The sequence below is a fragment of the Pseudonaja textilis genome, chromosome 13 (genome assembly GCF_049901715.1).
Source record: "Pseudonaja textilis isolate UNSWEBS1 chromosome 13, rPseTex1.2, whole genome shotgun sequence".
Taxonomy (NCBI): Eukaryota; Metazoa; Chordata; class Lepidosauria; order Squamata; family Elapidae; genus Pseudonaja; species Pseudonaja textilis.
The window spans coordinates 5,852,129-5,877,126 of NC_142002.1; the positions used below are offsets into that span (position 1 = coordinate 5,852,129).

At 41.1% G+C, this 24,998-nt stretch overlaps 1 protein-coding gene across 1 annotated transcript in view; it reads left to right on the forward strand.

Annotated features, from left to right (window-relative positions):
- The window catches only part of SLCO3A1 (solute carrier organic anion transporter family member 3A1), a 139,222-nt gene that overhangs the window by 17,350 nt on the left and 96,874 nt on the right, over positions 1-24,998 (forward strand). The window contains exon 2 of the mRNA XM_026709304.2: positions 18,329-18,794. Within this exon, the coding sequence (XP_026565089.2) occupies positions 18,329-18,794 (466 nt within the window). The remainder of the gene's footprint in view (positions 1-18,328; positions 18,795-24,998) is intronic.

Here is a 24,998-nt window from a genome sequence, read left to right on the forward strand (position 1 = left end):
AAAGATAATACAACTGATTTGAGGAGTTGGCTAATCAATGCCTCCTGAACAATTTTGCTTCTTAATTCCTAGAGCCTAGTGGGCAAATGCAAGAGGTTGTACATGACTTACAACCACGTGTCCAATGACTGTTCAAAGTTATAGTGGCACTGAAAAAAGTGACTTCCAACCATTTTCCACACAAACATTGCAGAATCCCTCTGGTCCCACCCGAGGTGGCATTCAGCCGGTTCTGACAGGTTCTGGAGAACCAGTAGCGGAAATTTTGAGTAGTTCGGAGAACCAGCAAATACCACCTCTTGACCAGCTCTGTCCCCATCTATTCTCTGCCTCCCATTGAGTCCCAGCTGATCGGCTGGGTCTTCTTTGGTTGCCCTGCACAGGACAACGGAGCTGGAAAGCAGGTTAGTGGGGTGGGGAGGGAATGGGATTTTACAGTATCCTTCCCCTGCCACGCCCACCAAACCACGCCATGCCCACTAAGCCACACCCACAGAACCGGTAGTAAAAAAGTTTGAATCCCACCACTGGGTCCCAAGATCAAAATTCAGAAGCTGGATGCCTCGCCTGGATTGATCATGGTTGCAATGCCGCGAGATCATGTGATTAGCTCCGTCAAGCAAAATCAGTGGGGATGCCAAGTTCACGTAATAACCACACTACTAGCAAGAAAAGTCCTAAAATGGGGGTAAAACTCACTTAACAATTGTCTCACCGAGTGACAGGAATGTTGGGCTCCGTTGTGGCTGCTTGTCAAGGACTACTTGCAGCTTAAAATGTTTAGAAAACAAGTGTAGGCCTTGACACCCAAACAGACACGCAAACATGCTGAGTTTACACTTTGCAAACAGATATCCTTTGCGTTATAGTGGGGTGGGAGTTTGCCGTATGAGTTATCTTGACGCAAATGGTTTTGAGGACCTGAGGTGACACATGTCAAACGAAGGTGTCGTTGCTGAATTGACAGATTGCTTGGCTTGAATTTTTTTTTTTTTAACTGAATCTTTTGGGCTGCCAGGACAAATTTAATGCAACCTTCTCCGTCTTAAGACTCTGTCCGTGCCCCAGAAAGTTAGTCTTCGTAGCGAAGCTGACAAACTCCATCTTGAAAAAACTGGTTTCACACATCCGGATCTGGCAATCATTCTTCCTCTACTGTTCTTTTGCATTAAACACACACACATTTGTGAAGCGTTTTTCATTTTGGGAACTGCAGGTGCTTCAGAAGGGTAGAGTAGAGAGATTAATTTAATGTGTGCATGGAATGAGTAATCAGGGTACTTAAGATTCTAAAAGCAGAGGGGGTCTGGAAGCTTCCCCCCCACCCCAGCTCTGCTTGCATAACGCCCTTAAGTAGGTCAATTAAAGATTGAGGAGTGATTTTTTTTTTTAAAAAAAATTGTGCTTAGTATCTGTGGGCTTATGATCTTGTACAAACCCACTTCTCTCTCTCTCAGTTAGCTTTACAATTTATGATATTAAGCACACTCAGAGAATGAATTAATGGAGTCACTAGGTTAAGACGTTGACAGGGGGTTACGTTGATGCAAGCTGCCTAACCGGGTCACTGGAGAATAGAATAGAAGAACAGAATTGGAAGGGACCTTGGAGGTCTTCTAGTCCAACCCCCTATAGGCAGGAAACCCTATACCATTTCAGACAAATGGCTGTCCAATCTCTTCTTAACTCCAGTATTGGAGCATTCATGACTTCTGGAGAAAAACTGTTTTACCGGTTAATTGTTCTTTCCGGAAATTTCTCCTTAGTTCCAGGTTGCTTCTCTCCTTGATTAGTTTCCACCCATCGCTTCTTGTCCTGCCCTCAGGAGCTTTGGAGAATAGCTTGACTCCCTCTTCTTTGGGGCAGCCCCTGAGATATTGGAAGTCTGCTATCATGTTACCCCAAATTCTTCTTTTCACGAGACTAGACATACCCAGTTTCAGCAACTGTTCTTTATACGTTTTAGCCTCCAGTCCCCTCATCATCTAGTCTCCATTTGCACAATATGGGAAGCGCGGTGAGTACAGATAGTCCTCCACTTACGACTACAATTGAGCCCGAATTTTCTGCTGATAAGCAAGACATTCGTTAAGTGAGCTTTGGCCCATTTTACAACTTTTCCTGCCACATTGGTTCAGTGATTCGCTGCAGTTGATAAGTTTTGCAATACAGTTATTAAGTTGTTTCTCTCAGGATTCCAGCAGTTACCCCAATTTACTCCATGAGTCTCGACCCAAACTTACAAAACTTCAAAAGGATTTATTGGGAGTTAACATGTCCAGGATTGCCTGGGTGTAGCCTATTCTGAGACACATAATTCATTGTCACCTTTGACCCTGGTTTTCCCCTGGGTATATCGTAATTCGTATTCTCCAATGGGACACACCCATAGCCCAGAGTCATCAATCATGCTCTCCAATTAGAATTTTGTGGGCGGCAGAAACTTCAGTCACCTAGTTACTATCTTTGAAAACATTTATGGAATGCACTTTCAGTTTGCAAGCTGCCGCACTGCTCCCCACTCCCTTTCTGTTGGCAACTCTAAAAAGACCAGAGAAATATTTTGTTGACAAAGTTGACAGTTTCCCTGTTGATTTGGCTTCTCAGAAGGCCCACCAAAATGTGATCGCATGATCTTGGGACACAGCAACGGTCATAAACAGGAACCAGTTGCCAAGCATCTGAATTTTGGTCACATGACCATGGCGATGCTGCAAAGTTCGTAACTGTGAAAAACGGTCCTCACTATCGGTCCATCCCACATCAATGTGATGATCCGGAGAGTATCACAAATGTAACAAAATCCAAAACATAAATAAATGTCCTTTAATGCCTCCAGTTTGGCCCCACTGTTCAATAATTCTCAGTTGGAAATAAAACGTATTCAAAAGAAATCAATACTGTCCGAACTTAATGAGCAGATAGAGGTAAATAAAAAACTAAAACAAGCTACAATGAAGGAATTTCCACAACGGACCAGGATAAGTAATTACTAACTTCAAGGAGATAACAAGGCACAGTCTGTTGGAAGGATGCCAACCAAGATAAACTTCACCCAAAATAACACACACTTTGCTTCTGGCAACGCTGTGTTGTAATCTTCTCTCTTATATGCTATTCTCCCCAGCTGCAACCAATGAGGAGGATCATGACCACTTCCTCTCTCGTAAGCCAAGTTGTTTCCTTCTCCGTTCCTCCTGTGTGTCCTAGGATGCAGAGGGGATGGGCCTGGTTCTACCTCTGACTGCCCAGCCGTCCTCTGCCCTTCCCCAGCCTCCTCCACAACCTCCGGAGCCACACTTCCACTCCCTGTAGGCTGTTCCTCCTCTCCCTCAGAGTTTGACTCAAACAAGGGCATGACAATTAGATCCCTCATTTATTTAGTCAATTGCTATAACTGGCCACCTCAACTAATGGCTCCCGCGACTTACAATTCCAAAGCTATAAGAACAATAAAAAAAACAAACATCTAAAACAATCAAAACGCCCAAAACAAATATAGGTAGTCCTTGACTTACAGCCACAATTCAGTCTAGATTTTATGTTGCTAAGCGGGACATGTGTTCAGTGAATTTTAGGACCCTTTTATGACCTTTCTTGCCACAGTTGTTAAGGTGAATCGCTGCAACTGTGAAGCTCGTAGCACGGTGGTTGAGTGAACCTGGCTTCCCCATTGACTTTGCTTGTCAGAAGGTTGCAAAATGGGATCACGTGATTTCCCCGGGACACTGTGACCGTCATAAATAGGAACCAGTTGACAAGCAACTGAATTTTGGTGACATGATGAATGGGGATGCTGCAAAGGTCGTAACTGTGAAAAACGGTCATAAGTCCCATTTTTCAGTGCCTTTGTAACTTTGAACGGTAACGAAATGAACTCTTGTAAGTTGAGGACTGCCTATATTGAACTGGTTTACTTAAGGTGGGATCGATGTGGCACCCAAAGGTTTGACAATTAACTAATGGGACAGCTTTTAGTTTACCTTACTTTATTGTCATTGCACCTCATACAATGAAATTAAACACCATCTTCAATGTACATTATGACTATGAAAATAAAACAAAAACACACATCCTTCACATTCTATACAACTGAATTGAAAACCCCTGATATTGCATTCATATTGCACTATACAGTAGAATTCAAAAGACCTACTGCCCTGGGAAAGAAGCTGTTTTTCAGCCTATTTGTCTCTGTTTTTATTGTCCTGTACCGTCTGCCAGATGGTAATAGTTCAAAAAAAGGGGGTTCCCAGGATGAGATGGATCTTTGAGGATGTTTTGAACTTTCTTAAGGCAGCGGGAGCTATAAAGCTCTTCCAAAGAGGGGAGAGGGCAACCAATGATCCTCTGGGCAATGACGTTCACCCTCTGGAGTGCTGTCCTATCTGCCCCTGTGCAACTGGCAAACCATGCACAGGGGCAATAAGTTGAAATGCTCTCTATGGTGCAGCGGTAGAAGGTCACCAGCAGTTTTTCCTTCAGTTGTTTTCTGAGAAGTCTCAGGTAATATAATCTCTGCTGGGCCCTTTTGACCAGGGCTGCAATGTAGGCACCCCTGGTCAGGTCCTCTTTTAGGGTAACACCCAGAAACTTAAAACTGGCCACTTGCTCCACTCGGTCTCCCTTGATAAGCAAGGGCTGGATGTCTGATCTGTTCCTTCTATAGTCCACTATAAGCTCCTTGGTTTTATTGCTTTTTGTTTTGTTCCAGAGTTGCTGGTACTCCATTGCTGGAAGTTTTAAAGAAGAGATTAGACAGCCATTTGTCTGGGATGGTCTAGCATCTCCTGTTTGAACAGGGGGCTGGACCAGAAGTCCTTTCCAACTCTGTTAATTCTGTTATTCTGTTAAATAAATCACCTCGCCTCTCCTGGGATGAGAGAGCGAAAAGGATAAATCCAAACTTTGAATGCTGCAAGAGGTCAAACACGATGTTGGTAGGGATAAAATACTGATGGCAGAATACAAGTAGTCCTCAACTTAAAACCATTCATTTAGCAATCATTCAAAGTTACAACAGCACTGAAAAAACGTGACCTGTCCTCACATTTATGACTGTGGCAGCATCCCCATGGTCACGTGATAAATATTCGGGCATTTGTCAACCGGTATGGATTCACAATGGTTGCAGCATCCCAGGGACATGTGATTGTCCTTGGTGACTTTCCAAGCTGGCTTCCAACAAGCAAAGTCAGTGGGGAATGCTTGATTTACTTGACCACAGGATTCGCTTAGCAACCATGAGGAAAAAGTTGTAAACTTGGGTGTGACTCCCTTAACAATGGTCTTGCTTTGCTTTAATAGACATTTTTTGTCCCAGTCGTAGTCATAACTGAAAGACTTGTGAATCTGAACAGACCTTTTTCTCGATCAGATATCCCCCAACTAACTTTAGTAGGCCAACAAATAGATGTTTTCTCTTGGCTATGCCCACAATAGTATTATTGTTTTGAATGGATGAGGCCCTGGACTTGCTTTGAGATTACTCCTTGTATATTTTCTATTTTCTAAATGCTAAGATTGCGGAGTGTGTCCTGAATTAGCATTTTATTTCAGGAAAAAATCTGTTAGGAAAGTCAAGGGAAAGCTCCCTCTGTCTGGAAGGATTCTTGAATACCCTTGTTGGCATATCTGTATAAAGTTACATATATGTATATCTATATATGCACCTCTATATATTTCTCTCTCTCTCTCTCTCTCTCTCTCTCTCCCTCCCTCCCTCCCTCCCCCCTCTCTCTGTCTCTCTAATCTCTCTCTCTAGTTTATCTATCTATCTATCATCTATCTATCTATCTATCATCTATCTATCTATCTATCTATCTATCTATCTATCTATCTATCTATCTATCATCTCTCTCTAATCTCTCTCCTCTCTCTCTATCATCTGTCTTTCTCTAATCTCTCTCTCTCTCTCTTTCTCTCTCTCTCTCTCTCTCTGTGTCTCTCTCTCTCTAATCTCTCTCTAGTTTATCTATCTATCTATCTATCTATCTATCTATCTATCTATCTATCTATCTATCTATCTCTAGCACGTCTATCTATCTATCTAATCACTCTCATCTATCTCTATCTCCAATCAATCAATCAATCAATCAATCAGAATCTATCCACCTATATCAATCTAGCTAACATCTATCATCTCTCTCTTTCTCTGTCTATCAATCAATCTATCTACCTACTCATATCTATATCTTCTGTCTGTCTTTCTATTATGTGCCTATCTATCTATCTATCTATCTATCTATCTATCTATCTATCTATCTATCTATCTATCTCTCTCTAATCTCTCTCCTCTCTCTCTATCATCTGTCTTTCTCTAATCTCTCTCTCTATCACTCTCTCTCATCTCTCTCTCTCTCCCTCTCTCCCCCTCTCTCTCTTTCTCTTCTATCTATCTCTATATCTATCTATCTATCATCTCTCTCTAATCTCTCTCCTCTCTCTCTATCATCTGTTTTTCTCTAATCTCTCTCTCTCTCTCTCTCTTTTTCTCTTATATGTATCTATCTACACACCATATGTATGTACTGTGCGTAGATCTCACAAAGGAAGAGATCTTTTTACAGGGGAAAAAGATGGCTTCAGTAGACCTTAACAGTTAGACAGATTGGAACATTAGCCGGAGAATATTTATAGGTGGAACCAAAACATTTTATTTTTACTGCAAATGCTGATGAAAAGAAGGATTCTTGATTAGGCGACAACTCCCTCAGGACTTGGACTGGCAAAACAGTCCCTAAAAATAGAGACGGTGAAAGGAAGGGAGGAGGCAGAAGGCTAGGAGTTCACAGAATAAGGAACAGGAGGGGAAGATGGGAAGAGTAAGAGTTCACTTGGGAGGTTAAGCACCAGTGGGAGGAATGTTAATGGCAAAGAAAATGGACAGAGACAATTGATTTCTGGAAAAGGAAGCAGGAACAATTCATCTCGGGCTATGTGTTTCCTACTAAGGAGAGCTGAAGGGACCTTTTTCTTCATAAAGCTCTTCCAAAAATATCTTCCAACAGGCCAGCAACAGATTTCTAGAAAAGGAAGAAGAAACAATGTCCATTTGGCTTGTGTCTCCTACTAAGGAGATATGGATGGACCTTTTTTGCTTGATAAGCTCTTCAAAAACATCTTCAATAGGCCAACTACAGATTTCTAGAAAAGGAAGAAAACCTACCTTAGATAATATGTTCTTTACTAAGGAGATCCAAATGGACTTTTTTCTTCATAAGTTCTTCCAAAAACAAACCATCAGTAGGCCAATAACAGATTTCTAGAAAAGGAAGCAAATCCATCTTGGGTATGCATGCATTTCCTGCTAAGGAGAGCCGAATGGATCTTTTTCTTGATAGGTCCTGGAGATTTGAAAACCTGCAGCAAGAACACACTGGTGTAGCTAATATTTGGGACATCGAGTAGTTGCAGCAGGCACTTTAATAACAGCCAACAATCTTGGGAGTCCCTAGCCTTTGAGTTCCTTCCATACCTTATAAACAGAAACCAGCATGAAAGCAGTCAATCCTAAACTTGCAATAGTGGCAAAAACCTGACCTTCCCAAGGTTCATCCCAAGACCCATCACTTGTGTTGGGAGGGTCACCTGGTGTGACCCTCCCAACACAAGACCTACTAACCACGCAAAGCCCTTATAAGCAGAAAAACACCAACACTGACATTCCCTAAATTCCACTGAAGATGTTACCCAGCCTGGTAACAAGATGTTTGGAAACCAACCCAGAATAGCAATAGCACTTAGACTTATATACCGCTTCCCAGTGCTTTACAGCCCTCTCTTAAGTCGTTTATAGAGTCGGCTTCTTGCCCCCAACAATCTAGGTCCTCATTTTACCCACCTTGGAAGGACGGAAGGCTGAGACAACCTTGACTGAACTCCTGGCAGTGGATAGAGTTAGCCCAAAACACTGCATTCTAACCACTCTGCCACTATGCCTTCCTTCCTTCCTTCCTTCCTTCCTTCCTTCCTTCCTTCCTTCCTTCCTTCCTTCCTTCCTTCCTTCCTTCCTTCCCAAGCAATAGCAGATTTATATGCCACTTCACAATGCTTCACAGTCCTCTCTAAGCAGTTTACAGAGTCGGCCTCTTGCCCTCAACAATCTGGGTCCTCATTTTACCCACCTCAGAAAGATGGAAGGCTGAGTCCATCTTGATTGAGCCTGGTGAAATTCGAACTGTCAAATTGCAGTCAGCTGGCAGTCAGCAGAAGTAGCCTGCAGTACCGCACTCTAACCACTACGCTACAAACTTGGAGAACATACCTCTACCCTCTAATCCTAATCTTTTTGTTTTCAATGAGACACAGATCATATTCTAATTCAGGCTTCCTTTTAAAAATTATGTCAGATTGGTCCAGTAATTCTGATTCAAGTACAGGTTAAAAAAAATGTTTTTTTTTCTTTTTTTTGATGGGTTTCATTAACTCCTGTCTCCATGCAGCTGGGCTTTAAACAGCCAGCCAGCTAGCTAGCTAAGGGTGTGTGTGAGAGAAAGTAGGGGTGAGAAAGTCACTTACATAAGTCTCTTTGCTGCATAAATGAGATTTCCAAACATTTGGACTCTCAGCTCCCTGGAGAGAGCCATTTCATGTTCATGGAAATGTACAGCATGTAAAAAAATATCCAATCTTTTTCATCTGGCAATTAAAGTGCCCAGGAAGTCCAGATACGAATTACAGCGGTTATTAGCTTTACAAATGGAATTTTTAAGGTATTGTGAGATTTATCTTTCACATTATATGGAGCCCAGAAACAAAATCAAAACCTTCTGGCTTCGATCATCTTGCTTCTTTTTTCATTGCTTTCAACCAGCAGGACCTACTGCAGAGTCCACATTGTTAATGCTTTCTTCAGCTCTCCCTCATTTGATGGATTATGCGCCATCAAACTGTTTTTGGCTCCTAGAGACCACAGAGATAGATGTTTCTCCATGGCTATCTGTCCCTAACTTGGCATTTCAGGTCTCCTAGAGGTGTCCCTGTTGCCACTGTACCTGAGTCCATTCAGCTTCTTTCCATCATGCATATGTCACAGTTGTCTTAGTTAAGGATCTGTTCCGTGTTCCTGTCTAAACTTCCCTTTCCTGGGGACTCCTTGAAAATATTACCCAGATGTTGGTTGGAGGTCCTTTTGCGGGAAAAAGTGAGCTTCTAGCTCTCTTTCTCCCTTTTTCTTTCTTTTACTTTCTCTTTCTCTATCCAGCCATCCATCTTCTATCATCCTAGCATCTATCTATCTTTTCTTTCATCGTATCATCTACCTATCTACCTTCCTACCTACCTACCTTCTTATCATCCATATCTCCCTCCCTCCCTCCCTCCCTCCCTGTCTTTCTATCTATCATCTTCCTTCCTATCATCTATCTTATCAACATACCTACCTTCCTATCATCCATCTATCTATATTTATCTACTTACCTACCTACCTTCCTGTCATCCATATCTATCTATCTAAATATCTATCTATCTATCTATCTATCTATCTATCTATCTATCTATCTATCTGTCTGTCTGTCTGTCTATCTGTCTATCTATCTATCTATCTATCTATCTATCTATCTATCTATCTATCTGTCTATCTACCTACCTACCTACCTATCATCCATCTCCCTCTCTCTCCCTCTCTCTCCCCTCTGAAAGTATGGGTGAAACAAAGCTTTTGGAACATAAGAAAAGTCCTGGCAGGCCAACAGCTACTTAGATCAAAATTGAGACAAATGACTGTCCAACAAGAGATTGGGCAGCCATTGGTCTACAATAGTATCGGTTATCCTGCACATGCAGGGGTTTGGACTAGAAGACCTCCAAGGTTCCTTCCAACTCTGTTATTCTGTTCTGTTATGATCTTGATGTTGGTTGTCCTCTTCTCTTGCCTTCCACCTTCCAAAGCCTTTTCCAGAGAGCCAGGCCTTTGCATTGTGGATCCAAAGGAGGCTAATTTAAACCTCGAGTGAGAACTCTTGAGTTGATTTCTTGGATATGTTCCTTTCTCTGTTTGTTTTTTTGGCCGTCCATGGTATAGGTAGTCCTTGACTTACAACCACAAGGGAGTCCAAACTTTCCGTTGTTCATGGGGGAAGCCAGATTCACTTAACAATTGCAATGATTCACTTAACTGTGGCAAAAAATAGAAATAAAATGGTCACGGCTCACTTAGGAACTGCCTTGCTTAGCAACTGAAATTCTGGTTCCAATTTTGGTCATGAGTCAAGGAGTACCTTCTCAGGAGTCAACAAGACACCAAAGTTCAGAAGACACTTCATATCCTTCTTCTTCAAAGTCCAGCTGGGATTTCAACGCAGCTAAGATGATCTCATCTCAGCCACACCAGAAGCATTTAGATCAGAGGTCTCCAAACTTGGCAACTTTAAGACTTGTGGACTTCAACTCCCAGAATTGCTGGCTGGAGAATTCTGGGAGTTGAAGTCCACAAGCCTTAAAGTTGCCAAGTTTGGAGACCTCTGATTTAGATGGTCCTCTTCCTTAGATATCGAATTATAAAATCTATCCTGTTGTAACTCTATGACGCCATATGATGATGATTTTTTTAAAAACAAGTTTTATTGATTTTACAAACAAACAAACAAAACAAAACATCATTAAACATTAAAAACATAAAATCTCTTTCCATTGTAAATCTTTACAAGGCAGGTAACACATTGCTTTATATCACATACTTATAATTTATCCCATTTCCATATAAACATGTAAATTCCCTTTACCAAATTCCACATTGTTTCTCTTTAATCATTATTCAATCATATTTCCTTTCTAATTTATCTGCTATTCAATCATCACATTTATATTTTCCTCTGGCTTGTTTATAATTGTTCTAGTCTTTCTCCGAGATTTTATTATTTAATTCTTAATTGAACACACACACATAAGACATAAACATAAAAACATAAAACTTTCTTTTAGAAAGTAACTTGACCCCAGATTGCCTCTTTTTGTATGGACTTCAACTGAATTCATGCTCTTCTTATATACCATTACCTATCTTGTTTACCATTCTATATCTATTATATAACTCCTCTCTACTTTTCCCTCATCTTAATTCTGTTTTATATATTTAATCTTGCTTTAAAGAAATATTTTTATATCTTTTGTCCATTTCTCCATTTACATCTGTCTCATTTCCAATATAAAAAAGAATAGTTTCCCCTGGAATCACTAATCAGAGTATGATGCCTTTCTATCATTCCCCTAAATTAAAATTTAAAATAACACCTAAATCCCAATCAGATTCTGCTTAGTACATTCTACTATTTCAAAAACCAATACTACAATAATAAATCGATAACAGTCACCACATTAATCCATTAAACTCTATATTTAAACTAATATTTTAAACATTCCCTTTAGTATTTTATTAAAACTTAAAATCATTCATTATTAAACATTTTAAAGTTATACCTTAATATTTTAGTCTTTTATTAGATCTTAAAAAGTTCTAATTATCTACTTATAATACAAATACCACTATTACAATACTCATGTGTACTTTGCAGAATCCCCCTTTTTTTTAAAAACCCACACATTACCCATTATCCCTAAAAAAATTTCTTTTCTCCATCTTGTTTTATACCTTTGTAACTTTTTCCCCTTTTCCCTTTCCTTCTTAGCCCGCCTAAACTTTTTACCCCTACTCTCCAAACCTCTGCCTTCTTGGTTTCCCTTTCTGTTGCATTCCTCTTTCCTTTTGCTTTTTATCATTCTGTTGTTTTTGCATCTTATTTTTCTCTTTCATAAATATTTTTTATTTCTTAAGTCCTTCCTTTTCGCTCCTCTCTTTCTCCTTTCTTTCTTAGTCACACCATTTAGTTCATTAAAAATGGCTTCTTCTTCCTCGTCTTCTTCCAGCTGTTGTTTAATTTGCTGACACATGACAAGCGCCATATCTAGGAAACAAAGGGCTTCTCCCATAACATCTTTGCCTTCTTTCCTTATTTTTAAATATTGTTTTTTTAATTCATTAAGAGATATAGCCATTTTAAACTATTTCTTCTTCTTTTTCTGTATCCTCTTCTTATTATTAAGCCAATCAGTTATTTCCAAACTTAAAACAGTTCCCAAAAGTCCCAAAATTCCGAAGTCATCAAACAGTCCAGGCAGAGTATAAACTTCTTTTTACAATTTCTCTTCCAGGTGTGAAGTCAAATTAGGGAAAGAAAAAACGTCCAGTCTGTACTTTAAATCTTTTTTACAATTAATTTCTATTCTCTTTATCTTCAAGGCATCTCCTCCAGCAAAGTCTTAGAATAAAATTTTTTTTCCCAAGCCTCTCCCTTCCCACTTACAACAAAGGAGTTTAGGTTTTACCTTCTATTAAAAAGCAGGTTTTCCTTGTCCATTTGTTAATTCCATAAGGGAGGGAGAGTAACTTTCCCTTTTCATCACTTTTCTTTGCCACTGAAAACATCAATCAGGAACATTGTAGCGTCCAGAAGAAAGCCAATACTTTCCCAGGTGTTGAATATGTCCTTAAGGTCCCAGTTCGACCAAGAAAAAACTTTCGTTTTAAAACTCCTTCTTCTTCCTCCTGCACATTCTTTATCCAGTTGCTGGCTTCTTCGTGGCAGCCATTAAGACCGCCGCTCCACCGTCTTGAGAGAAGGGGGTTATTGCCGGCTGGGGAGGGAGTTTGTGATACCCCTCAACCCCTGTCCAGATCCCCCCTTTCTTCAGCTGCCCCAACAGGGCTGCCTTAGCCTCCAAATCCATCAGGATCGGAGGCACCAAGGCGGCTAGCACAGCAGGGATCGCGGAGAAACGTGAATCCCTGCTGTCACGGAAGCCGACAAACCGAAAGTTTTCCCATATGATGATGATTTTATCATGGTTTTTACTCTTAATTTAATACTTTTATCTCATGTGTTGTCCTGTCTACATATTGTGTGTGTGTGTGTGTGTGTGTGTGTGTGTATTTGCCAATGCCTCTACTTAAACTGATATTTGTGTTTGTATATGTAATGTCCTTTATTCATCTTGTATATCAGTGATTGCATGACCTTTTTTAGTTGCCATTTGCTAAATAGATCAATAAATAATAAACGTCCAGCTTTTGCTTCCATCGCATATCACAGGATCTTAAGACTATTTTTTCTAGGTAGACTAGAAGCCAATTCATTCAGAGGTTCACTGGAAATTATTTTGACCAGTATACTTGGAAGTATTTGAAAATGCATACAATTATATGGCATACACTTTCCTTACAGGACTGCCTGGCTGGGTAGTCTGAAAATTGTATTGTGGTGGTAGTGCAGCTCATTCCCTCCCTTTGTAGCCTCCAAATTCATCTTCAAATATTCCAATCTAAATAACCTCCATGTGAATCTCTGATTTCATTCGCCTTTAACATCTGTGAAGATTCTCAGTCGTCCAGATCATGGTTGTCCCAAACACGCTTTTCCAAAAGGCAATTGGACTTTCTTGTTTTTTTTCCTTGAAAACGTTTCACTTCTCACCCAAGAAGCTTTGTGCTTTTGAATGATTTCTTTTTAAAAGCAGGTTCAACAAAACATAAGCCAGATAACATGCTCCCTCCATTAAGAGCGACAGGAAAACTTTCTAGCAAATTCACCATGTTCTGAAAAGCAATGATTCATTTGTGGGCTTACAAGGCCAGGTGCAACCCCTTTTGTCATCTGGCCCCGGTTCCTTTGCGATGTGCACAACAGTGTAACAGCCCTTGATGTTTGCACAAAGCCTTCTTTTTCAGATGGCTTGTTTACACTGTTTCAAGCCCTAGAATGCTTTGTCCTATGTCTGCCTTCCTTTCAAGAACCCCTCTTTTGTATCCTGGGCTCCATTGTCATGGCTCTTTCTAATCAGTAGACACATCTTGCTAGCTTTCCATCTGCCACGTGCTGGGCATTAACAGCCTTCTCTCTTAGCAATCGAGTCAGTCCAAAGATCAAATTTCCCAGAGGTCTGTTTAGTAATATTTATTAGAGCCAAGGTTTAGGTTACAACGCAAGAATTCCAGCCAGCGCTTTTCCATTTTCAAATGGGAAACCAAACTATAGGCAACTCAAGACCACAACATTCTAATTGTCTGTGGGGATTCTCAGTTATCCAGGTCATGGTTGCTTTTCCTTTTCTCCCAAATTTATTTATTTATTTACATTCTTTAAACATCTCTTTGAGTGAACAATCTGATTCCAGGTTTTAACATAGATACATAATCATAATTACATTTTCAGTTTTCTTATCCAGTTTCATATCATATCATTACCTATTCCCTTTTTCTTTTAATATGTTTTATCACTTCATGTTATTTCATTCATCATTTCCAGACAGAAAAAAGTTTCATCCTAAAATATGTTATTGTATATTTATCCCCTTTCATTGTCAATTCAATCTTGCCACCTATTTTTATTTTATATATTCTCCCCTCTTTATTCCATTAAACCCAATATATAACAAATTAAAAAATAGAAAAAACCACATATCGATATGGCCATTTTTAGTTACTACATCCTATATTAACCACAATGATATCCTATTTACTATTATATATGCACATATTTCTTTTCCCCCCCAATTGGATTCCACATGGTATTCTTTCTCTATTACATAATAAATCTTATATTTATTCCAAAAGCATTTATATACCAAACCAATTGTAAATATTAATAATAGTATTATACTTTTGGATTTCCATGCTCTATATTCATATTATTCATCATCCAAAGGTGCTTTTTCAAAAGGCAGCTGAACTTCCTTCGTTGTCCTTTTTTCTCTTGAAGACGTTTCACTTCTCATCTAAGGAGCATCTTTCATTCTGAAGATGCTTCTTGGATAAGAAGTTTCTTAGATGCGAACCCACCATTCAGTTAGAACTGAAGAAGCTACTCAGATGAGAAATGAAATGTCTTCAAGAAAAAAAAAACCAAAAAAAGTCCAGTTGCCTTTTGAAAAAGCACCTTTTGGACAAATTCTGGTTGATATGATATTCTTGTGCTTCTCTGGTCTAAAAAGGCAAGGGGCTTGCCTAATTGACCAAGACAGATCAGCCTGTAGTTATTTAGTCTGGAAATGGCCACCCGGTTTCATTCTGAAGCGAAAACCAACAGTCACAGGTGTAGCAGAAGGATATTGAGGACCACAGAAGTAGCATTAAGCTTTGAGATACCTGCAAAGTACTCTTCATTGTCTCATTTGATGCTGGTAACGGGTTTCAGCATTAATTGCAGGTTATTCCTTAGCATCTTTTGTTGTTCAATTGCTAAGTCATGTCCGACTCTTCATGTCTTCATGGAACACAGCATGCTAGGCTCCCCTGTCCTCCATTGTCTCCCAGAATTTGCCCCAATTCATGTTCATTGTGTTGACGCCTCCATCTAACCATCTTGTCCTGTGCCATCTCCTTCTCCTTTTGCTTTCCATCCTTCCCAACATCAGAGTCTTTTCCCATGAATCCTCTCTTTTCATTTGGCAGCCAAAATATTTGACCTTCAACTTCAGTATCTGTCCTTCCAGTCAGGGTTGATTTTGTTACCCTAGCATGTATCTTCTTGTAAGATAAGGCCCTTGTTCTATGATGCTCAGGTTTTGGATAACTATTTTAAGTTCGCTTTCATACAATACCCTTTTGCTTATTTTAGAGTATTGACCTTCTTCTTCTTCTGGAGGTTCAGTTGGCCTTGCAGCCCGGTTTGCTTCTCCTTCCTGGCCTGGGGGGAGGGGATAAGGGAAGATAAGAGGACATCCTTGGCCGCTGCTCAACCACACTGCATCCTGCAATGGCTCTTTAGGAAATATTCATCCAAGAACATATTGCCATGAATGCTTAGGACCCTATCCTGAACTCCATTTCCTAAGGAGGAGAACACCTGTGCATGTACAGACAACCGCATCCATGCCTTGCCTGCTGGGAACTAGGTTCTATGACAATTTGCTCTGGTCAAATCGCCATGGCCAACTCGCCATGGCCAACTTGCTGGGGACAAGAATGACACCAATATCAAAGAAATAATGGAATAGAATCCTTAGGATGCCGAAGGAGGGACAGAATGAAATGTGAACGGCAAAAATTAAGATAATTTTTATTTGTTTTAAATAATGAAATAGAATTCTTAAATTGTCCCGCGGTGAGTTGGCCGCAGCAAGTTGGCTGTGGTGTGGCAAGTTGTTCCCGTCCCCGTTTCGAAGAGCTCTGCCTATTTGTGGGACTAAAGCACAAGTGGTTGCTTCTTTTGTGTTGCTTAGCCACCTTTATTGCAGCAGTTTATCACTGCAATGCAGAGCAGATTCCAGGCCATAAATGGACATCCCTCAGGACAGCAGCAAGGTTAGCGTTCTCAGCACTTGTGGCTTATCTGATAGGAATGGGCCGTTTTTGAAAAAGGTGTTGCCCAAAAGATGGAGAGGCATTTTATGTCAACAGCAAACTGCTTTGCCACAACCTCCTTGTGTAACAGGTCTATATTATTGATTTGGGTTTAAAACAAAAACAAAACAAAACCTAAGTTTTCTCATTCCAAGAAGATTCTTCAGCCCCGAGGAGCAAGAAGATATTTCCCTTTTTCCTTGCTTCTCATCCAAGAAGTTTCTTCAGTTCTTCAAACAAGAGGACTGATGACAGATTAACAGAGTTGGAAGGGACCTTGCAGGTCATCCAGTCCAACCCTCCCCACCCAAGCAGGAGACCCGACACCATTTCTGACAAATGTCAGTCCAGTCTTTTCTTGAAAGCCTCCAGTGATGTTTCAAAAGACATTTTTTTCAAAAGACATTTTTCTCCTTCCTTGCAGACTTTTTGCTTCTCTCGGATGAGAAGTGAAATGTTTTCAAGAGGAAAACAAAGTCCAGTTGCCTTTTGAAAGAAAGCACCCTTGGGACAGGTAGAATTTAGGCAAAGGGACGACAGTTGCAGAGAACAACTGTTATTCACCACTGCCCTGAGAATGGTCTTTCTGCACCAGATTGGTGAACCATCTTGGTATTTTTCCCCAAGTGCACACATTCTTTCCCCACCCAATGAACTTCCTATCCCTCTCTGCATCTTCAGGTACCCTGGGAGAAGTTGTTGCGGGATAACAAATGCTGTCAGAGCCTCCTAGAAGTTGGTTTCAGGGCATCTTTTGCTTTGAAGGGTGCATATTAGAAAACTTTGCAATTGCCTCCAGTCCTGGCTATTTCTGATTTTCTCCAGAGACAGCAAAGTCTTCAGTGAATTTGTGAATTTTTGAAATGGAAAAGAAAAAGAGGTTAGGTTTGCTTTAGAATTTTTAAGGGAGATCAAAAAATTAATCTCCTTTACACACACACTCTCTCTCTGTGTCTCTCTGTCTCTGTCTTGGTCTCTCTGTCTCTGTCTCTTTCTGTCCCTCTGTTTCTGTCTCTCTCCTGCATTCTCACAGCACACTTTAACCAGTTTAGTTACAAATCTAGTGGCTGTATTCATACAGCATATTTTCCTTCCTATCTTTGCTTTGCAATTTGCATGATCCCAACCTGTTTGATACGGTTATGATTTGTTGTATTGTAGAAAGCTAGAAAATGACCCAGTTGGCTAAAATTGGGTGACATGTATTGTGCAAAGTCTGCCCTTAACAGAATAACAGAGTTGGAAGGGAGCTTGGAGGTCTTCTAGTCCAACCCTCTGCATAAGCAGGAGACCCTGTACCATTCTGGATAAATGGCTGTCCAATCTCTACTTAAAAGCTTCCAGTGGTGGAGCACCTACAACTTCGGAAGGCAACCTGTTCCCTTGGTTCTTGCTGTTAGGAAATTCCTCCTTAGCTCTAGGTTGCTTCTCTCCTTGATTAGTTTCCATCACTGCTTCTTGTCCTGTCTTCAGGTGCTTTGGAGAATAGCTTGACCCCCTCTTCCTTATGGCAGCCCCTCAAATATTGGAAGACTGCTATCATATCCCACCGGTCCTCCTTTTCGCTGGATTAGACCTTGTGTATAAGCTCTTTCAAAAAGGAGCTATTGGTGTCCCTATGAATTCAAGCCAAGTGGGCCTGGTGTGGCTTGGTGGGTGTGGCTTGGTGGGCGTGGCAGGGGAAGGATACTGCAAAATCCCCATTCCCTCCCCACCCCACTAACCTGCTTTCCAGCTCCCTTCTCCTGGGCAGGGCAACAAAAAGCCGATCTGCTGGGACTCAGGAGACAGAGAATAGATGCGGGCGGGGCCAGTCAGAGGAGGTTTTTGCTGGTTCTCCAAACTACTCAAAATTTCCGCTACCGGTTCTCCAGAACCATTCAGAACTGGCTGAATATACCACCTCTGGTTATCGGGGAAATGATTCCCCATCGTACGGATGCCCTGCTTTGAAGCAAACCACCTCTCATTTCTTGCTCTCTTTCCTTGCAGGTGAGCATCTTGACCACCTTGGAGCGGCGGTTCAACCTCCAGAGTGCTGACGTTGGTGTGATTGCCAGCAGCTTTGAGATCGGCAACTTGGTCCTCATCCTTTTTGTGAGCTACTTTGGGGCCCGGGGACACCGGCCGCGTTTGATAGGATGCGGAGGGATCATTATGGCTTTGGGAGCCCTTCTCTCAGCTCTGCCAGAATTCCTCACCCATCAGTACGAGTATGAATCCGGAGAGATCCGATGGAGGGCTGAAGGGAGGGATGTCTGCATAGCCAATGGGTCCACTAGTGATGAGGGATCAGATCCTGATCGCATCTGCAGGAGCAGGACTGCTACGAACATGATGTATTTGCTTCTCATTGGAGCACAAGTCCTTCTGGGGATTGGGGCAACTCCTGTGCAACCTTTGGGAGTCTCCTACATTGATGACCATGTGAAGCGGAAGGATTCTTCACTCTACATAGGTAAGCGTGAACAGCTTCTATCCCAGAACAGTAATTATGTCAAGTTCTACTGCATAGTGCAATACTAATGCAATATCAGGGCTTGTCAGTTTAATTGTATGGAATGGGAGGGTGTGTGTTTTTATTTTATTTTTGTATAATATACACTGAAGATGGCATTTAACTTCGTTGTATAAGGTGCAGTGACAATCAAGTAAAGAAAGAAAAGTGAAGTGAAGTGGTGTGGAGTGGTGAGACTTCCTTGCAAAGGTCTTAATTCATTTTATGATTGCTCACCTCCCAGAATCAGTTGCTGGGATGGGCAATTATATGAAAATGAAAGAAAGAAAGAAAGAAAGAAAGAAAGGAAGGAAGGAAGGAAGGAAGGAAGGAAGGAAGGAAGGAAGGAAGAAAGATAGATAGTTTGAGGGGGATTCATTTTCCCATTTTGGGTTAACTTTGTCCTAAATCAGAATTTTGTCTGATATTTTACCAGGTAATTTTGAAAAGAGGATTTGGATAATCTGATTCTGCTTTTCCCAGCCCACATAATGTATAAGACAACCCACCCACCACCCACCCCAATTTACAGTGAACTAAGTTGTACTATGATGCATTTGCAAATTGGTATTTTGTTTTGGCCATTGCACACTTAATACAACTAGAAAACAAGGACAACTTTCTTCCTTTCTCCTCTCCCCAGTTCACACGGTTCACTAGAAATCATACTAGTTCCTGTGAAAATGAATCATCTCTTTGGCATTTGCTCCCGAGGCAACTGATTTTAGATTCTGAGCTTGATCAACGTGAATCCTCCAGCCTCTTTTTTTTTCTCCTAAAGAAGTAGCTGATTGATATTTCCAATCTTTAGCTCATAAACATTGTCTATGCAACTCTACCTTCACCCACTTTCTTTCTATGCAGTGGGCTTTTGTAGGTATATCTTAGGAGGTAGGCTGGCATTTTTAGGAGACATGGAAACGAACAAAGAATATCTGTAGTTGGGACCTCAGTGCAACTGGAGTTGATATCTGATTTCAGTGGACTGTCAGCATGGTGCTTTTATGGTGGTTATGGTGGAATAAGAACTCCCTGGTAGGATTTATGTTGGATCCTCTGGGTTATAGGGTTTTGGCAGGTGTCTAAACATTTCCATTTCTGGACATCTAGGAATTTCAAATCTAGTTGAGAACTCACTGTGTCTGCCTAAAAATCTAAGAAGTTCCCATCTTAGATTACACCCCCCTGACTGACTCATGGTGGGTTTGTGAGAGAGGGAGCTGGTGTGATGGATTACAAACAAAGTGGAGTTTCCAAAGAAAGAGGCAGTATATTCAAAAAAAAGGAAGCAAGATAAGAGGCAGGCCAGCCCAGAGCTGGATAGGAGGCAGATGTCCTTAATGGTTTAGAAGGGTAACCCTATGGAACCTGGAGGTCTATGACAAGCAAGCTTAGTGCCTCTGAAATGCAATTAGTTGGGAAGCGACAATAGGAGAACACTGTTGTCCTTGCATCCTGCTTGTGGGATCTCAGAAGCACATCCATTGTGCCAGGAAAAATAAAAATAAAATAAAATGTGGCACTATCTGGATTAGACCAGACTCCTGAGGTGCTCCCAGATCACTAGGCCTTTGCAGATTAAAAAGTATCAATAAACTACAATGCATAGGTGGTAGGTACCTTTTACTGTGGGTAAGTTTTCACTGGTCTGGAGATGCTTCCTTAACCTGAGGCTTTCCACAGCAAATACAATCTTGGATTTATTAAGTTACCCATGAAGTGTGCAACATAGCCTGCAGGGTGGTATTTGGCTTGGAGATTACTGTAGATCTGCTCTAGAAGTTGATCCTGGCAGGATTCAGGGGAGCAGCCACCAAATTCCATTGTCTCCGAACATACTACAATCAGCATTTTTCTTTCTGCTGCTTAAGTCTCTTTTAAGAGACTTGGAAAAGAATGCCTATTGCTGAGCAGAAGAATGGGTATTTTGTGACTCACAAGGAAAAAGAAAGAAAGACATGATTTAGACCTTAAAAATTTGCCACAGACCTCTTTTTAGACTTGGAAGGGTTTTGCAGATAGCTCTGACAGGATATGGAAACTGCTTGGGTAAGGAATGAAAAATTTCTAAAAATGCAAATTGTTCTTTGTGTTTGTAATTTGAATGGCCTGGTGAAGATAACCATTATGTTTGTTCAAGGTTGCTGGCATTTAACAGAACTAATTTTCTGTTAATAATCCTCCCGAGTTGACAATTGCAACGTGATTCATTAGGAAGATATTTTCTCAATGTTTTCTGTGAGCCACATTTCGGCAGCCTTTTAAACTTCAGTCCTCTGGGTCATTTGAGACCGAGGTAGAAGTGATTGATTATGGTTGTCTAAAGAGAACGGAGCTGCTTTTTCATTTTCATTGCTCTAATGTTCAGGAATATTCTCAAGTTTTTTTTTTTTTTAAAAAATGTCATTGACCTGTCTTAACATCTGAAATTGCCCTGTTCTTTTGGAATTGAAAACAAGTCTTTGCGTTGATCTTGGGTGAATACTGGGCTCAAACAAAAGACCAATCTCAGTGTCTTCCCATCTGCACAGTTCTTTCCTTGCCACATAACCAGTACCACACATTTGTGGTATGGCTGTTTCATATCTGGGTAGTCCACAATGTACAACTCCTTTAGCAACAGTTTGATGTTACCATGGCGCTGGAAAAAAGTGACTTACAACTTGGTCTTCACACTTACAGCCATCCAGGGTTACTATGGTAATGTAACTGGGTTAATGTAACTCTGGCTGGCACTGATGTCAGCCAGGTACATGTCAATGGAATTAATTCAGAGGCATTTTCACCAGGGTTACAAGGGTGGGGTTGAGTTCTGCAGTTCCTGGCAAGATCAAGGAAGCGCAGACTAGATAGATGTCTGGAAAGTATCTTCAGTGCTTAGAAACTTAAAAGAATTTCCTTGCCTCAATTAGAGCAAGTTTCTTATAGCAGAGGTCAGCTTCAGATGCTTATTCCTAGATTTCTCTCCGCTTGGATTGAGTTGGGGTTTATGAAATAAAATGCCAATGGACTCTCTATGGATATGAATGAATAGGCCTTGGTTAAGGCCACACTTGGAATACGGCATCCAGTTTGCGTCGCCGTGATATAAATCAAGGAGAGAAGCAACCTAGAACTAAAAAGAAATTTCCTGACAGAACAGTTAATCAGTGGAACAACCTGCCTCCAGAAGTTGTGAATGCTCCAACACTGGAAGCTTTTAAGAAGAGGTTGGACAACCATTTGTCTGAAATGGTGTATAGCAGTGGTGGCGAAACTTTTTCGGCTCCCGTGCTGATAATTGTGTGTGCTCTTGCATGCCAGCACCCAAAAGGCAATGTGTGCTAGCCCTCAGGCCCCCTGTTCATGTGCACGCAATTCCCCCTTGTGCGCTGCATCTGCGCATGTGTGTGCAATCCCCCCTCGCACGCAGTGCATCCCTGAGCATGCGTGCGCATCTCCTGCGCACCCCCTCCATCTCTCTGCACATGCACGCCAGACACCTGACAATGAGTTGTTGGGTGGTGGCGCATGTGACCTCTCGTGTGCTGGGGGGAAATTGCTCTGCGTGCCACTTCCAGCATGCGTGGCAGAGGTTCACCAACATGGGTGTGTAGGGTTTCCTGCCTAAGCAGTCGGTTGGACTGGAAAACCTCCAAGCTCCTTTCCAACTAAACTATTCTGTTCTGTTCTGTTCTGTTCTGTTCCGTTCCGTTCCGTTCCACTCCACTCCACTCCACTCCATTCTATGTAGGACACTGATATTCTAGAAAGAGTGTAGAGAAGAGCAACAAAAATAAGGCTAAAACTTATGAGGAATGGTCGCAGGAATTAGGTATATCTAATTTAATGAAAAGAAGGGGTGACATGGTAGCAGAGTTCCAATATCTCAGGGCTGCCATAAAGAAGAGGGGGTTCAACCTATTCTCCATAGCACCAGAAGGCAAGACTACAAGCAAGCAATGGATGGAAACTAATCAAGGAGAGAAACAATCAAGGACTAAGGAGAAATTTCCTGACAGTGAGAACAATTAACCAGTGGAACGACTTGCCTCCAAAGGTTATGAATACTCCAACACTGGAGGTTTTTAAATAGAGATTGGACAACCATTTGCCTGAAATGGTATAAGGTCTCCTGCCTAAGCAAGGGGTTGGACTAGAAGACCCCCCAAGGTCCCTTCCAACTCTGCTATTCTGAATGTGTTTTACTTATGATCACCGATCAGAATTGCAAACCAAGTTGCAAACAGAAGACTCCCCATCCGTCTTTCCCTTCCGTTTCTTTCTCAGCCTCCTCACAATTTCACACAAGCAGGAGGGGAATCAATGCAATCTCACTTTGACATGCTGTCCTTGGGAATGTAGCTCTTTGCAAGTTAAAGTAATGTTTGCATTCCAATGTGCAAATGAAAACACATTTGCACAGAATAGTAATTCCAATCCCACTGTTCCCCAGATAGAATTGGTGTGTGCCGGTGTGCCTGTTGTGACATTATTCAGAATCAACTGGGACATTTTTCCCCTCCTTTTCATCATTTCTATGCTACAAACTCATTTATTCCATGTGACGTTGATGGTTATGATATCTTCTATAGATAGTCTCTAGGAATGGAAGCCCGAGAGTTTTCTTTGTAACCAAACCTTGTCTAGGACAGGACAGGAAAGGATAGGATGTAGGGTAGGGTAGGGTTAGGAGAGGTTATTTTATGTTATGTTGTATTGTGTTGTGTTGTGCTGTGCTGTGCTGTGCTGTGCTGTACTGTGCTGTGCTATGCTATGCTATGTTAGATTAGGTTAGAAATAGGAATGGAATGGAATGGAATAGAATGGAATGGAATAGAATTATGGAAGAATGGAATAGAATAGAATATAATGGAATGGAATAGAATTATGAAATAATGGATTGGAATGGAATAGAATTATGAAAGAATGGAATAGAATAGAAAATATGGAATGGAATGGAATAGAATTATGAAAGAATGGAATGGAATGGAATGGAATGGAATAGAATAGAATAGAATAGAATAGAATAGAATAGAATAGAATAGAATAGAATAGAATAGAGAGGAATTCTTTATTGGCCAAATTGGACACACAAGGATTTGTCTAGGAAGCTTTTAAACTAGAGACCATGCAATATTGTGCCCACAGGCAGCAAAGCAAACTGCCTGCTTTCAGCATCAACTTTATTTCCAGATAAATGCTCCCAGGCTCCAGTTTTTAACTAGGAATATAATGAGAGAATCTGCAGAGCATGACCTGTGGACCATTTTCCATCGATCAAACCCTAAGAGGCCAGGCAGTCCAAGAAAGGCACCCCATGGAAGACTAAAAATGACCACAGTGATTAAGTATAATGACCGAATCTTGCAAATTGGGCTGTGCTTTCTCTCCTCCCTCTTTTATGTTCATGTGAATTGAGGTGGTTTTTTTTTGTAATCTTAGATGTTTTCATAAAATCCCCCCTCATTTGGACTCAAAGCAAATATCTGTTGTCATTACTTTCTTGCTTTACTCCCTTTCTCCATCAAATCCAACCTTATGTCAGGTGCAAATATCCGGGAGCATTCACTGAGTACAAAGCACAGCAGAGTTTATTACTACTCCCTATACAAAGGAATCTAAAGAACTAATAGTCAGAGCTAAGCTTGTGTTAAATAAGGGTTAATGGAATTCACAGGGGGCTGGACTTGGGTCTCTTAGGCCAATGCAACGATTCCAAACTGATGACACATTTTACTTTGCCTTCCAACTCTGGCTGCACTTCTGCGGTATCTCTTTATTCTCTACACCACCCCTTTAATCACACCCCTTTAATTTGCAATAATCTCAAATTTGTTTCCAATATGACCCCTGGCATTTTCGCAATAAAACTCCCATAGTGAAATGCTTTTTCATACGTCATTTTCATGAATACACATATTTTCAGAAGCCATTTGCCTAATATGTATACGTATTTAAATTGCTGGAGAACTAGACTGCAAAAAAGAGAAGAGAAAAAATTGGAAATTTAGAATAATTTGATTTGACAATGAAAAAGTAGTTAAGCTGAGGGGACTTCCGGTTTGCAGGGCTTCGGCGGCGGCAGGAATCCACAATCGTGCACGGTTTCTGCTTGCACTCGCCACTGGAGTGCCCTGATCCAGCCGGATTCAGGGCTATAGTTACCCCGTAGAGGTAACTGAA